The 12,706-nt window shown below is 48.7% G+C and overlaps 1 protein-coding gene across 3 annotated transcripts in view; it reads right to left on the reverse strand.

Annotated features, from left to right (window-relative positions):
- Nucleotides 1-12,706, reverse strand: part of RASGRP1 (RAS guanyl releasing protein 1) — an 82,397-nt gene that overhangs the window by 32,028 nt on the left and 37,663 nt on the right. For all 3 annotated transcript variants that reach the window (XM_059181127.1, XM_059181124.1, XM_059181126.1), the window contains exon 3: nt 2,478-2,583. In XM_059181127.1, coding sequence (XP_059037110.1) covers nt 2,478-2,583 — 106 coding nt within the window. The remainder of the gene's footprint in view (nt 1-2,477; nt 2,584-12,706) is intronic.

Genomic DNA, 12,706 nt, shown 5'->3' on the forward strand with positions numbered 1-12,706 from the left:
AAAGAGTCTGCTAGGCAGTGAGGGAGGAAGAGCTATTCCAGGCACAGGAATTGTAAGAGGACCCGTTCCATCTGGTGCACCAAGAAGTTCAATGTGGGGGAGACAGGCCCTCGGAGAGAGCTGCAGAGAGAGCTGGGCATCCCCCTGCTGTCTGCAGAGGCTCTGAAGCAATGGCCTTCATGATCTGCTTCTCGGGAAAGTGACTTCAGAGGTGGATAATGACTTCCCTGGGTGAGAGGTGGGGAGGGCAGCACACTGGTGAGAACGGCAGTCCGGACAGAGAGGGGCCTGGGAGAGAAGACAGAAGCCCACACTCAGGCCGCGGCAGGGAGACGGAGAGAAGAAAGCAGCTAAGAGTCATTTCTGGGGTAGAAGCCCAGGGATTGAGTAATGGACTCTGTAGGCGGTGAAAGACGGGAGGAGTCAAGGGTGCCTCTGAGGTTTCTGGTTTGGCTAAGTGGATGGGCAGGGACACCACCAATTGAAATTGAAAATGAAAATGCAGTTGTCAAAGCAGAATTAATAGGTAGTAATCGGGGAAGAAGATGAGAAAATGAATTAAGTTTTGGGCTTATTAAGACAGAAGTGTCTGCAGTACAAACTAGTCCAAGTATTTTTTATAAAGCGGTCTGGGCTAAAGAAAAACAGGCTTGAGACAAACTGAGGGTTGCAGAAGGGAGGGCGTGGGGGGATGGGGTAACCAGGTGATGGGCATTAAGGAGCGCGCGGGATCTGATGAGCACCGGGTGTGCTATGCAACTGATGAATCCCTGAACACGATACCAAAAACTAATCATGTACTATGTGTTCAGTCATGTACTAATCATATAAACTAATCAATAAATTAATAGAACTTAATTAAAAAAAAAGCAACCACACAAGAAACACAGACTTGAAAGGCCACAGCACAGAGGGACAGAGGTGGAAATCCTGGTGGGAAATCACCCAGGGAAGGAGGTAGAGTGAGAAGGACACCAGGACGCTGTCCCCCTGTTTGAGAGGGGCTCAGAGGAGGGGCTAGATGGAGGCCAGACAAAGGACTGGCCGCCCAAGAAGGGGAGGCCCTGGAGAGGTGGAGGGGTGTCCACAAAGCCCAGAGTCAATAGGGACAGGAAAGAGCCAAGGGGCTGAGCCACCAGAAGGCTAGTGGTGACATGAGAGGAAAGTCTGAGTGCCGGGGTGGGGCCCCAGCTGAGGGAAGGAGTGAGTGCGAGTCCAGAGACGGGAGATAGTGATGCAGACTATTTTAGGAGGTTTGTGCATCAAATTTCTAACCCTAACAGGGGAGGGAGGGCAGGGTGGAGAATTAGTTCCTAGGCTGGGGAGACCTGAATGTGTTTTAGATTGACGGGCAGGTATCATTGAAGGGGCAGAGGTCAAAGTGGAGAAGAGGGGACACAGGTGAAGGGTCAGACCCTGCGGGGCGCAGAAGGGAGCGGGGTCTGTGCAGGGTGGAGGCAGTCACGGGGCACAATTCAGTCCTTAGAGCAACAAGTTTCTCACTGAGGAGGTTTTAACTACTGTTAACTACTGACACTGTTTAGAACTGCTGGTACCTGGAGTTAACAGAAATCAACTGCCTCTGAGTCAGCCTTGTAACGGCTTGAAAATTCTCTGCAGACCAGACACCCACTTATTACCTGCAGCTCTTACTACACAGACCTCTGCCAACACTCCACCCTTGGAATCCTTTGATACAGCAAGTGAAGATTTGTAAGTAGGTTTAGAGAAGGACTCAGTCTCTTCCGGTGACTTTTATTTTTCTGTGTGCCATGAGGTGAAAAGGAAGGGTCCAGGGGAGGGGCAGAGAATGAGAAGAGCCACCAGGCGTGACTCAATGCCAAGGGCACGGGATGCAGGTGCTCCACGGTCTCCCCCCACCTGCAGTCCTTCCTCCAGGGCCGCTGCTTACAGCGTCCCCTGGGGACGAGAGGGAGAGAGCAGGCTCCTTCTCCATCCCACGGGATTCACACCCCGTAGGAAGGTTAAAATCCAGCAGGGTTTGCTTGGCCCCCAGCCAGCGCCTCTGCCTGAAGCATAAAAGCACCAGGGGCCGTGTCAGATGCTGTGGTGTCACAGACCCTTCTTCAGAGCCCGGGGAAAGGGGGCGGAATGGGGCAGCACAGCCAGCTCATCACTGCAGTCGTGGCCCCACCCATGTCAACCTGCACGGGATGAACAGGAATCTTGACTAACCTACGGGAAAGGGACTTTTACTCGCCAGACATACTGAAGGCCAGTGATTTCTTGGACGTCTTGCCCGAGCCGTCAGCACGGACGATACTGCCCCGCCCAGCTGCAGTGACGCACAGGTGTTGACACCCCCACACACAACCCCCGTACCTCCGAAAGGACATGTGAACCCACTGACCACTCTGAGTGGTTCCAACCACTCAGAACGAAAGCAAGTTTCAAACTTCGAGGTACTTCTGAATGAATCCCACTGGGCGATTGCCTGTCACTGTGCTGAAGGATATAGGGTGATGACCTTCTGGAGCAGTTCGGCAGAGGAAATGATAATTCGGTGCATGGTCAGCATGACTTGCAACAGCTGGTTACTCCGACACAGGTTTCCATCCGCATCTGAAAACACAAAAAGCGGCATCTGAGCATGGCCCCTGAGAGAAAGGAGTCCCCTGCTGACAACCTCCGTTACCGGAAGGCAGAGGGCTGGAGTGGGGGCCTCGCCACTCGCTCTACTGCCTTCTCCCGCTGCCTTGAGCACCACGAAACCCCCTTCTTTGCTTCTTACCCCCCTGCTGCATTAACCACCCCGCCAGAAAGATGGTAAGATCTTGGGAAAGGGATAAACATTGCACCATACACTCGAGTCTCTGTTGAAAGCAGAAACACATTCAAGTTTTATGCAGTCCAAAGCACATATAAGGTGGTGGGTGGGGGAGTCCTTTCCAGGGTCAGAGTGAAAAATATGTAGTCTTAAAGAGATTACAGTTAGGGGCACCTGGGTGGCTCAGTGGGTTAAAGCCTCTGCCTTCAGCTCAGGTCATGATCTCAGGGTCCTGGGATCGAGCCCCCACATCAGGCTCTCTATGCAGTGGGGAGCCTGCTTCCTCCTCTCTCTCTGCCTGCCTCTCTGCCTTCTTGTGATCTCTGTCAAACAAATAAATAAAATCTTAAAAAAAAAAAAAAAGAGAGATTACATTTAAACACCTGAACTTTGAAAAATTTACAAGAACAGGTGACCATAGGAATACATTTCTAGGGCTCTCTCATGGCCGTGGAAGGGATTCCTGCCATTGAGGGAAATCTAAGCTTTCCTAGTTTTATGGGCAAAATGCCTCCAGATGAAAATAAAGGAGGAAGACTAGAGGCAAATGTGACATTTGGAGATGATGGCTGGGTTCATTTCAAAGTTCACGCTTAGCTAGGTTTTCCTAATCCCAGCAGGTACCAAATGGTCAGATGCATTCTTTACACGGGCATTGGGTATACAGATTCCCTTTGCAGTGGCTTCCAAAATCTTTTCAACACTTAGACCATGAAGTGTTAGGGGCTGTGTTGCACGGATTGCTTCACCTTGCCAGCCAGCTTCCAGGTGGGCTCAGCCCTGGGGAAGCATCAGCAAGGGGCAGGAGGAGAGAGGCGTCCCAGTACTTCTCTCTTGTGCCCTCTCTGCTTTGGTACCACTTCCCTGACAGCAGCTCTAGGTCTTTTCAGTGAACGGCCTATCGTTCATGACACCAGCTCTCTCAGGGATCTAACCCTGTGGATCCCCACGGACCCCTGGCCCACGGGGGAGGGACAATGACATCTGGTTGGTGACAGTCTGGGTCCAGCATCCCTTAATTCCAGCCCCATCTCTGGATGTGGTTCCTTCACTCCGGTGCTTCTCCTTCAACCAAGCCGTGTGAACTCGATCCTCGGAGGGGAACTTGGATGATTCAAAGCATCAAAGGGGAGAATGGATGTGATCTGCTGTAGCACTTCAAAGCTCTTTAAAACACATTATGCAAAAGAGGCTGTCGTTTTCAGTCTTTCCAAGGGCACCGGACGATAAATGAAGGGCACCGTGTACTTGGGCTCCGGATTCGGAAGTCCTGGCTCACCCGAGATGATGACCTGAAGTCACAGTTCATGGGGAAATTGTGCATCGAGGGGCCAGATCACTCACCTTCCCCTCACCGAATCCACCAATTTCTGTGCGTGCTGTTCCTCCCCCTGCTTGCCCTCCCCTGTTTCCCCGGGAGGCCATTCTGAGGCCGTGGCTTCCACTGGGCACATAGTCTCCTTCTTTCTCGAGGATGCCGATACTGCCTCTGTCCACATTCTCTCCTGCGTCATCCACTTCCCTCTCTCTCTCCTGCTTTCCTCACCCATACCATTAAACACAGTGGAACATGGGGTGCCTGGGTGGCTCAGCAGGTTAAGCCTCTGCCTTCAGCTCAGGTCATGATTTCAGGATCACGGGAGCGAACCCCACATCAGGCTCTCTGCTCATCAGGGAGCCTGATTCCCCCTCTTTCTCTGCCTGCCTACTTGTGATCTCTCTCTCTCTCTCTGATAAATAAACAAAATCTTAAAAAAAAAATAAGAAAAATTAAAAAAAATAAAAATCATTAAAAAAAAAAATAAAAAACACAATGTAACAAAGCCGTAGGCTCTCACCAGCTCCAGGACTTCATTTCTCCAGATCAATTTCCCACCTTCTATTACATTTTCAACCATACCATTTTAACTTCTACCTCTGTTATCCCAGTGAACAGTTTATTTTCAAGGCCACCAACCAGCTCCACGTTGCCAAATCTAATAAGTTTATTTCACTGGCTTCGTCTGACTTCATGATTCAGGTTGCATTCAACCCAACCCAACCTAAGTTGACAATCCTCCTTCCTGGAACACTTTCTTCTCTTGGCTTCCATAACATCACACTGTCTCAGCTTCTCTCTCACACTCTTCTTCTGTCTCCTCTTCCTCTGCTGAGCATTTAAATGTCACCATGCTCTGTGGCTTAGGCCTCCTACTTCCTTTTTAAAAACAGTTTTAAAAATTTGAAACTTCTTAAATTTTAAATTAAAAAATTTAACTTTCTTTTCTAGGGTGAACTCATCTAGTTCTTCGGTGAAAACGCCATCTATTTGCTGATGACTGCCCAACTCCCATCTTTAGTCTGAGTACCAAATTAACATGTCCAACACCCTCCTTGGCAAAGCAACGCAGAGTTAATTTCCAACCTAACTCACCCCATCAAAGCCCCTGACCTCTCTCTCCCCCCAGTCCAGCGCTCCTCCATTCTTCCTCATCTCGGGAAATGGCACCACCAACCGTCCTCAGTTACCCACACAGAAAACCTAGAAGTCCTCCTTCATTTCTCAGTTGCCCTCACATCCAGTCCATCAGCGGGTCTTGATTCTACTTCCAAAATGAGCCCCGGACCAGTCCATTTCTCCCCATCCTTGCCACTGCACAGACTAGTTGTAACCAGCACCATGAGGCACGAACCCAAATGACCCCCCGCTTCCTCTCTTGTCCATCCTCCACACAGAAGCCAAGAGGCAGCCCGTAGGTCAGATCATGGGGTTCATACCCTTTAACAGATTCCATTCCACTTGTAATGAAACACAAACCCCTTGCTGTGGCCAGTGGCGTTCTGGCCCCTTCTAACCTCTCCCACGTTTCATACCACATTGCTCCTCTTCAGAGGGGAAATACCTCTGTTTCTACCTCAGAGCCTCCAAGTTTCTTCCTAACACACAGACTTGCGTTTGATATTTCCAGCACTATGGCCTTTCTTCCCTTGGCCTTGCACGTCATTCCAGTCTCAGCCCGGATGTCACACCCTCCGAGAGGTCTTCCTTAAACTGCTGACGTAGCCATTATCCTGTCTGAGAGTCTTCATAGCACTTACCAGGATTAGAAGTTATCTTTTCAATTTTTATTTTCTGAGTCTCCCCTAGAATACAAGCTGTGTGATGCCCCAGCCCTGTTTCTCCCACAGCCTTGTTTCCAGGGCCTAGAACAGGGAGCACACAGGGCAGGTATTCAATAAACATTTGTTGAGTAAATGAGTGAACTGTATCACAACGCTTTTCTTAGGTCTTTGGATATTGGATTTGCTTTTGCTCTTGTCATTACCTATTTCACTCGTGAAATAATATATGTATTTCTTTTCTTCTTGGCTGAAATTTACCAAAAAACCCTCGAGGTTACAACATGACATATCATTGTTATGAAGTATTCAGTTAGGATGGTTATAGTTTTGTTCATTTTTTTTTAAGATTTTTAAAAAAATTGTATTTGGGGGAGAGAGAGAGTATGTGTGTGAGCACATTAGCAACAGCGAGGGACAGAGGGAGAGGGAGAAGATGACTCCCTGCTGAGCAGGGAACCCGATGCAGGGCTGGACCCCAAGACCATGACCTGTGTTGAAGGCAGATGCTTAACTGACTGAGCCACCCAGGGGCCCTCATTTCATTAATCTTTTATGAATTCTTCTCAGCTTAGTGAGGCACAGTGGATATGTCAGGTGTTTCTCATTATAAGCATCTTTGCCACAAGCTTTTTCATCATATAAGTAACAGGCAAAACTAAGGCAATTTTGCTGTAAAAGGTAAAAAGCAAAAACAAAAAAACCCCAGTTGACAGTGTGGCTTCATCTTTCCATGCTGCTGTGCTCCCCATTTTTATAGGCGATGCCCAGCCCTCACAATGGTCCATACAGTGGTACCGAGTTTTGAGCTCACGTTTCCCACAGAACTTAGAATGTCCGTCACAGACACAGGACAATGTGCCAAGAACACACAGGAGTGGAGAAGGGCTTCACAATGCGGTCTGCAGCTCAGGTACAAATATGCCTCCTGGTATTTGGAAACTGGTACCTCTCTTAATGACAGAGGATATTTTATTATTATTTTTTTAAAGATTATTTTATTTATTTGACAGAGACACAGAGAGGGGGAACACAAGCAGGGGGAGTGGGAGAGGGAGAAGCAGGCTCCCCGCTGAGCAGACAGCCCAATGTGGGACTTGAGCCCACGACCCTGAGATCATGACCTGAACAGAAGGCAGACGCTTAACCAAATAAGCCACCCAGGTGCCCCTGATGGAGGATGTTTTAGCAAGGAGACAAATCCATAAGAAAAAAAAAAAAGCTATAGTATGAAAGACTTTGAAGACTGCTTTGCTATAGCACACAGAAACACTCAGTTATCTGCACAGTACTGCCATGGCACATGTTAAGGGCACTCAAATGTTTTGTATTGTGCAACAAAGTTGTTTTAATTTTGTTATTCAGTTTTCATGTTTTCTCATGTCCTTTTAAATGAATATCCCTGTGTGTGTGTGTGTGTATGTGTGTGTGTGAGAGAGAGAGAGAGAGATTTTTATCTTTTATGGCCAAATTGTTTTTCACCTGATTAGTTATGCAGCAAAAATGCTTGTGGGGAAAATGCTCACTGCACAGGTGTTGGTGCAGAAATCGCCTGGAACTGGTTAGCGCTGCGCCCTGTCTTCTGGCCCAATTTCTGTAACAGGGAGATCTTGCCATGGAAATTCCACATAACAAACCACCCCAAACCTCAATGACTTAAAACAGCACTCAATTATTTTTTCTCGAGTGAACTGGCTGGCGGGTCAGCTGAGAAAGGCTGGGCTTTGCTGGGGGCCTCTGTTACACGACCACACCCTGCCACCCCCACCCAGGACCAGCTGGCTGGTTGAGCTCTGTTCTTTCATGGTGATGGCGGGGCATGAAAGGGCAACTGGAAATACGAAGGACTCCTAAGCTTAGGCTTGGGAGTGGCATGCTGTCACTTCTGTCTCGTTCTGCTGGCCAAAGCAAGTCATACTGCTGAATCCCCGCAAAAGAGTGGGAACTTTAAAGTCACATGAAGAACATCACTGACACACAGAAGGTGAAAAATGGGGGACAGGTGTAACAACGTCATCAAATCTATCACAATTATGAGGAAGCTAACTTTTCATTTTTTAAGATTTTATTTATTTGAGAGAGAGAGAGAATGAGAGAGTACAAGAAAGCAAGGTGAGGGGGGGGGAAGGTGTGAGGGGCAGAGGGAGAAGCAGACTCCCTGCTGAGCAGGGAGCCTGATATGGGGTTCGATCCCAGGACCCCGGGATCATTATGTGAGCCAAAGGTAGATGCTTTACTGACTCAGCCACCCAGGTGCCCCATGGTGGGTGGCTAAATTTTCCAATTCAGCATCTGACAACATGGTTTCTATAATGCTCCTTTCCTCACCGAGGTAGTAGGGTCATATTCCAGGATACTATGGTAAAAAGCAGGGAAAATGAAGATCTTTGTGGGGTATGCATTAGACCATTCAGGGGAGCCGTAGACACAGTGACGGGCTTTTTCAGTACGCGCAGGCTTGCTATCTCCACCATTCTCTGTGGCTGCCTGGCATCTTTCCATGGATGCTCATGTGTTAGGGAAAAGGACTTAGAAGTGTCCTGGGTGAGATCAAAACCAGTGACATGTGGAAGGATTTGAGGAACTAAACAGGTTTATTCCAGAGTAAACTGAGGAGAGCTCTTAGGACTATCTTCACATGTCTGCAGTACCACCTATGGGAGAGGGTTTAGATTTGTTCTGTGGGGGAGGCTGAGAGGAACCAGGGGGCAGAACCAGGGAGGCGGAGGAGGAGAGAGGACTGAGCACCACACGGGGCAGAAACTTCTAACCACCAGGACTGCCAACAACGGGAGCGCTCTCACCACGGAGGTGCTCATGGGGAGGCTGCACCCACAACCGCAGAGCCATTACCCACTGAAGTCCTATTAATCCCAGGGGCTGCGCTAAGCTCCTTAATGTGTCATCTCTCATTCTTAAAATAACTGAGCAATGTTGGTGTGGCCCCACACTGCGAGCTGAGGAAATCAAAGTATAGAAAGATGAGGTAATGTGTTCTAGGTCAAAGAGACAAAGAGCGAGGATCCAGATCTGGCTCCAGGTCTGTCTGATTCCAGAACTCCAGCTCTCTCCACGAGACACAGCTGCCTGTCACGCGGCCATCAGTTAGGAGAGGGAATTCAAGTGCGAAGAGGGGGCTGAGGTAGACCAGCTTCAAGATCTCTTCCAGTGCTCAGGGCTGAGTCTAAGACATACTGCTGGGCTGCTGGATTAGAAGCAATGCATGCCTGGAAGAAGAGTTTTTATACTCTTGATGATTTCTGAAAAACTTCTGGATGCTTTGGCTGATACACACTGATCATTAAAGTTGCCCTTAAGATAAGAAGGGTGTTGTGCCTAAGATGCCAAACCATATTTGCTCTCCACTGTTACCCTGCACCCCCTCTTCCAGAGTTCCACAATGTTCCCCCACCGCGGCGTGGTAATCGTCACAGGCTCTCTGTGGGCGTGAAGGCTGGCAAATGGTAAGGCCAGGAGTGGGTGACTCACTCAGCAAAGCGAGGCAGGAATGGGGTGAGGGAAGGAGCATGTCTGCACCTACACTCAGACTTGTTTCTTGGCTCTCCTTTCCAGCCAGGAGGAATCCGGCACGTTCCCTTGCCCTCGCTCCGGCCGCCGTCCCTCCCCAGCGTGATGTTCAGCCTCTGTGCGACCGCATCAAGGGCGCCTTCCCTTCTTGACTTCATCTGATGAACAAGCGCTTCTTTTTTGAGAAGAAGAGCCTCCCTTTGAAAGTCAGATTTCTAAGTGGGTGGTCAAGAAGAATTTACCTTCCAGACTGCGGGATTTAATTTTGATATTTCGATATAATCGCTGTAAGCGGATTTAAATATTTCAATGAATAATTTCATTTTGTTTGCATCTTTAGGCTTTTCAAAATGCAGGGGATCATACTAAAAATTCTAATAAGTAAAATGTGCAATGCATAAGAAAGTGTGCATATTTTCTCAGTACCATCTGCTTCTCACACTTCAGGGGAGACTTCTTTAGGGGGCTGAAACCTCAGCGGGTTACAAAATGTCAGTCTTCTATACTCTATCACTAGACCTGGGGAGTAATATATGCTGTTGGGGAAGTATATTAGTTAAGGATCCATCAAACCTGAGGACCATTTGGTCCATAAAGCAAAAAGAAAAGCCATGTGGCTTCTAGACAGTCATTTATCTATGAACCAAAAAAAAAAGAAGAAGAAGAAGAAGAAGAAGAAGAAGAAGAAGAAAGAAAAAAAAAAACCATTTTCCATTAGGAAAATTGGGCTCCGTGGCAACAATAGCTACACTTTATGGAATCACAAAATCTCGGGGTGGAAAAGACATTTGACATTTTCTACCTCAACCTTCTAACTCAGGAAAGCAAGCGGCTATCTAGCATTTACTTGTACCTTTCCAGGGAAAGGATATGGCTCCCCAACTATTCTATGTAGTGGCTTTTCATTCCATTTCAACTAAAAACATTTTTTGATGCAATTAACCTCTACTGGTGACTAATCTACTCTGGGGGAGGCACTGTCTTAGGTCCTAAAGGAGAGCTGAGGAGAGCTACGGAAACCCCTCCTCATTAAGAAGCCCGCAATCTACTTAGGGAGTAAGACGCACACCCAAGACATAATCTACCAGGCAGTAAATGTTAAGAGCGAGCACACAGAAGAATGGCAAATTTCGGAGGAGGGAGAGACCCTATAGAGTCATGATGGCTCAGGAAGCATCTTGGTGTCTGTGGAAAAGTGACTCAGAACTTGAAGATTTAAGAGGTCATCTGGTTCAGCCCTTTGTCCCTCAATGGGTCTGCACACTCTCTTCTTCCTTTCTGTGGCTTTATCTTAAATAAGTTATTTGCCTCTGACAGCAATGAACTGCTCCCTAATGATTGGAATCCTATGAGAGCAAACTAGCAATTCGCTGCATTCCAGGTACCGCTTCTTGCTGACAAGAGATGGGGATGGCTTTCCTACAGCGAATGTCTGTCCGGGCATGAGGCACGAATGACTTGCAGCAGAATGGACATAAAATACGACCAACACCAGAGAAACTGCAGAACATAGTCTTTGCTTCTCCTTTGTTTTGGTTTCCAGGGACATCTCTTGATATGCGGAGAATTTTGAGTGTACAGGCAGAAGATCTGAAATTGGCATACCGCGAGCAGGCAAGCTGTCGGTCTTGGGGGTACAGCACCAAACAGCAGTTGTGTCAAAACAAGGGACCAGAAAAAATGGTAATGGGAACTCTAGGGTCAAAAGCATGGGGGGCAGAAGTGGATCTAGAGCCTCAAGCAGAGCAGAAATCGTGAGTGGAGGTCAGTGTCTCCAGAAATGAGAAGACAGGATCCAGGGAGAAGTTGACAGACACACAGAGAATCGTAAATGCGTAACACCGGATAAATGTTCTAAAGAAACAAAATCTACTTGACAGCAACAATAGAAATCCCGTTTGGAGAGGATACATAAATCAGCAAGCTGAAGGATACGTCAAGAGTTTGTTGCCGTTCCTTCTTTTGCTTTTTAGCACTAACAGCTGCCACCAGGGCAGGACGTCCACAGGAAGAGAGAAGGGGGTGCTCCGTACCCTGAACTCCCACAACTCCCAACCGCCTGCACAGCTGAGAACATGTGTCGGGTACCACCATGGTCTTGCTTTTGGTCCTTGGGCCCCCGAGCCAGCATGCTGGGGTGGGGGTGGGCAGGTGCAGGGCTTGGCAGCCCACCTGAGGTCGAAAAGGGTGGTCTTGTCCAGCAGCGGTGTTCCTTCCTACCAGGTGCTCCTGAACCCATGTTCACCCCCATCCTCGTCTCCCTCTGGACCTTGGTTAGTGATGGAAGGAACAGTTAATCCAGACCCAGAAGCTCTGCTGGTGGAGAAGGATGTCAAGGGTGAAGCTGCTCAGGAGCTACAACAGCAATTTGCCTGTGGTTCATGCTCTAAACCAGGGACAAAAATTTTAATGTAAGGTGAGAATTTGGGAAGAGGGACGCTCCCAGTTCTCTGTAAATCCAGCCTCGGCCTTATTCCCTTTGGGATAACCTGGCCCATCACAGCCAGGCCAAAGGTGCGGGGCCGGCCATGGGATCGTGAAGATGTAGGCAGAGTATCTGCTAACCCGTGGCCCAGCAGGGCGTCCGGGGGCCCTGAGGATCTCGGTGACAACTGGCTTTAATTATTTATTTGCAGTGGCTGGGGGACACCACGACATGGACAACACATAAGCCTCAATTTAACCATGACCTGCACCTGCAAACTTGACCAATAGGCCTCTAGAGGCAGAGTCCTCCCCAAGTGGGGAAGGGGCTGGCCAGGCTTACCTCTTCTCCCTACTCCCACCCAACCGCTGGGACAGGGACCGAGAGAAGCCTCTATCATAAAGGGGATTTGGTGCCATCAGGCCTGTCCAAGGAAGACACTTGGTGGGGAAAAGCCCCTGTGCCTCCTCCCTTCATTCTATCTACTCTCCATCCTGTTGGGGCAGGGTGGGGATATGGGGAGGGGCAGGCATTTTCAAGTGGCACAGCACCTAGACACTTCATGCGCTCGCGCACACACATACACACACATACACACACACAATGTGCACATGAGCAAACCATTCCTGAAGCCAGCGGACAGAGAACTGCGCTGGCCTCCGCAGATGACAACGCCTAATAGCAATACTTGGTTTTTACTGCACTTAGGTTCCACGAACAGAATCACTCGTGTTGAATGTGGGAGTTTCACAACAACCCTGTGCTGTGGCCGGGGCCGTGGGCTCAATGTTAAAGATGAAGAAACAAGGTGTCATGCCTTGGCCATGGTCACAGGGCTGGTGAGTGGAGGCTCCTGGGCAGGAATG

The sequence above is a fragment of the Mustela lutreola genome, chromosome 7 (assembly GCF_030435805.1).
Source record: "Mustela lutreola isolate mMusLut2 chromosome 7, mMusLut2.pri, whole genome shotgun sequence".
Lineage (NCBI taxonomy): Eukaryota > Metazoa > Chordata > Mammalia > Carnivora > Mustelidae > Mustela > Mustela lutreola.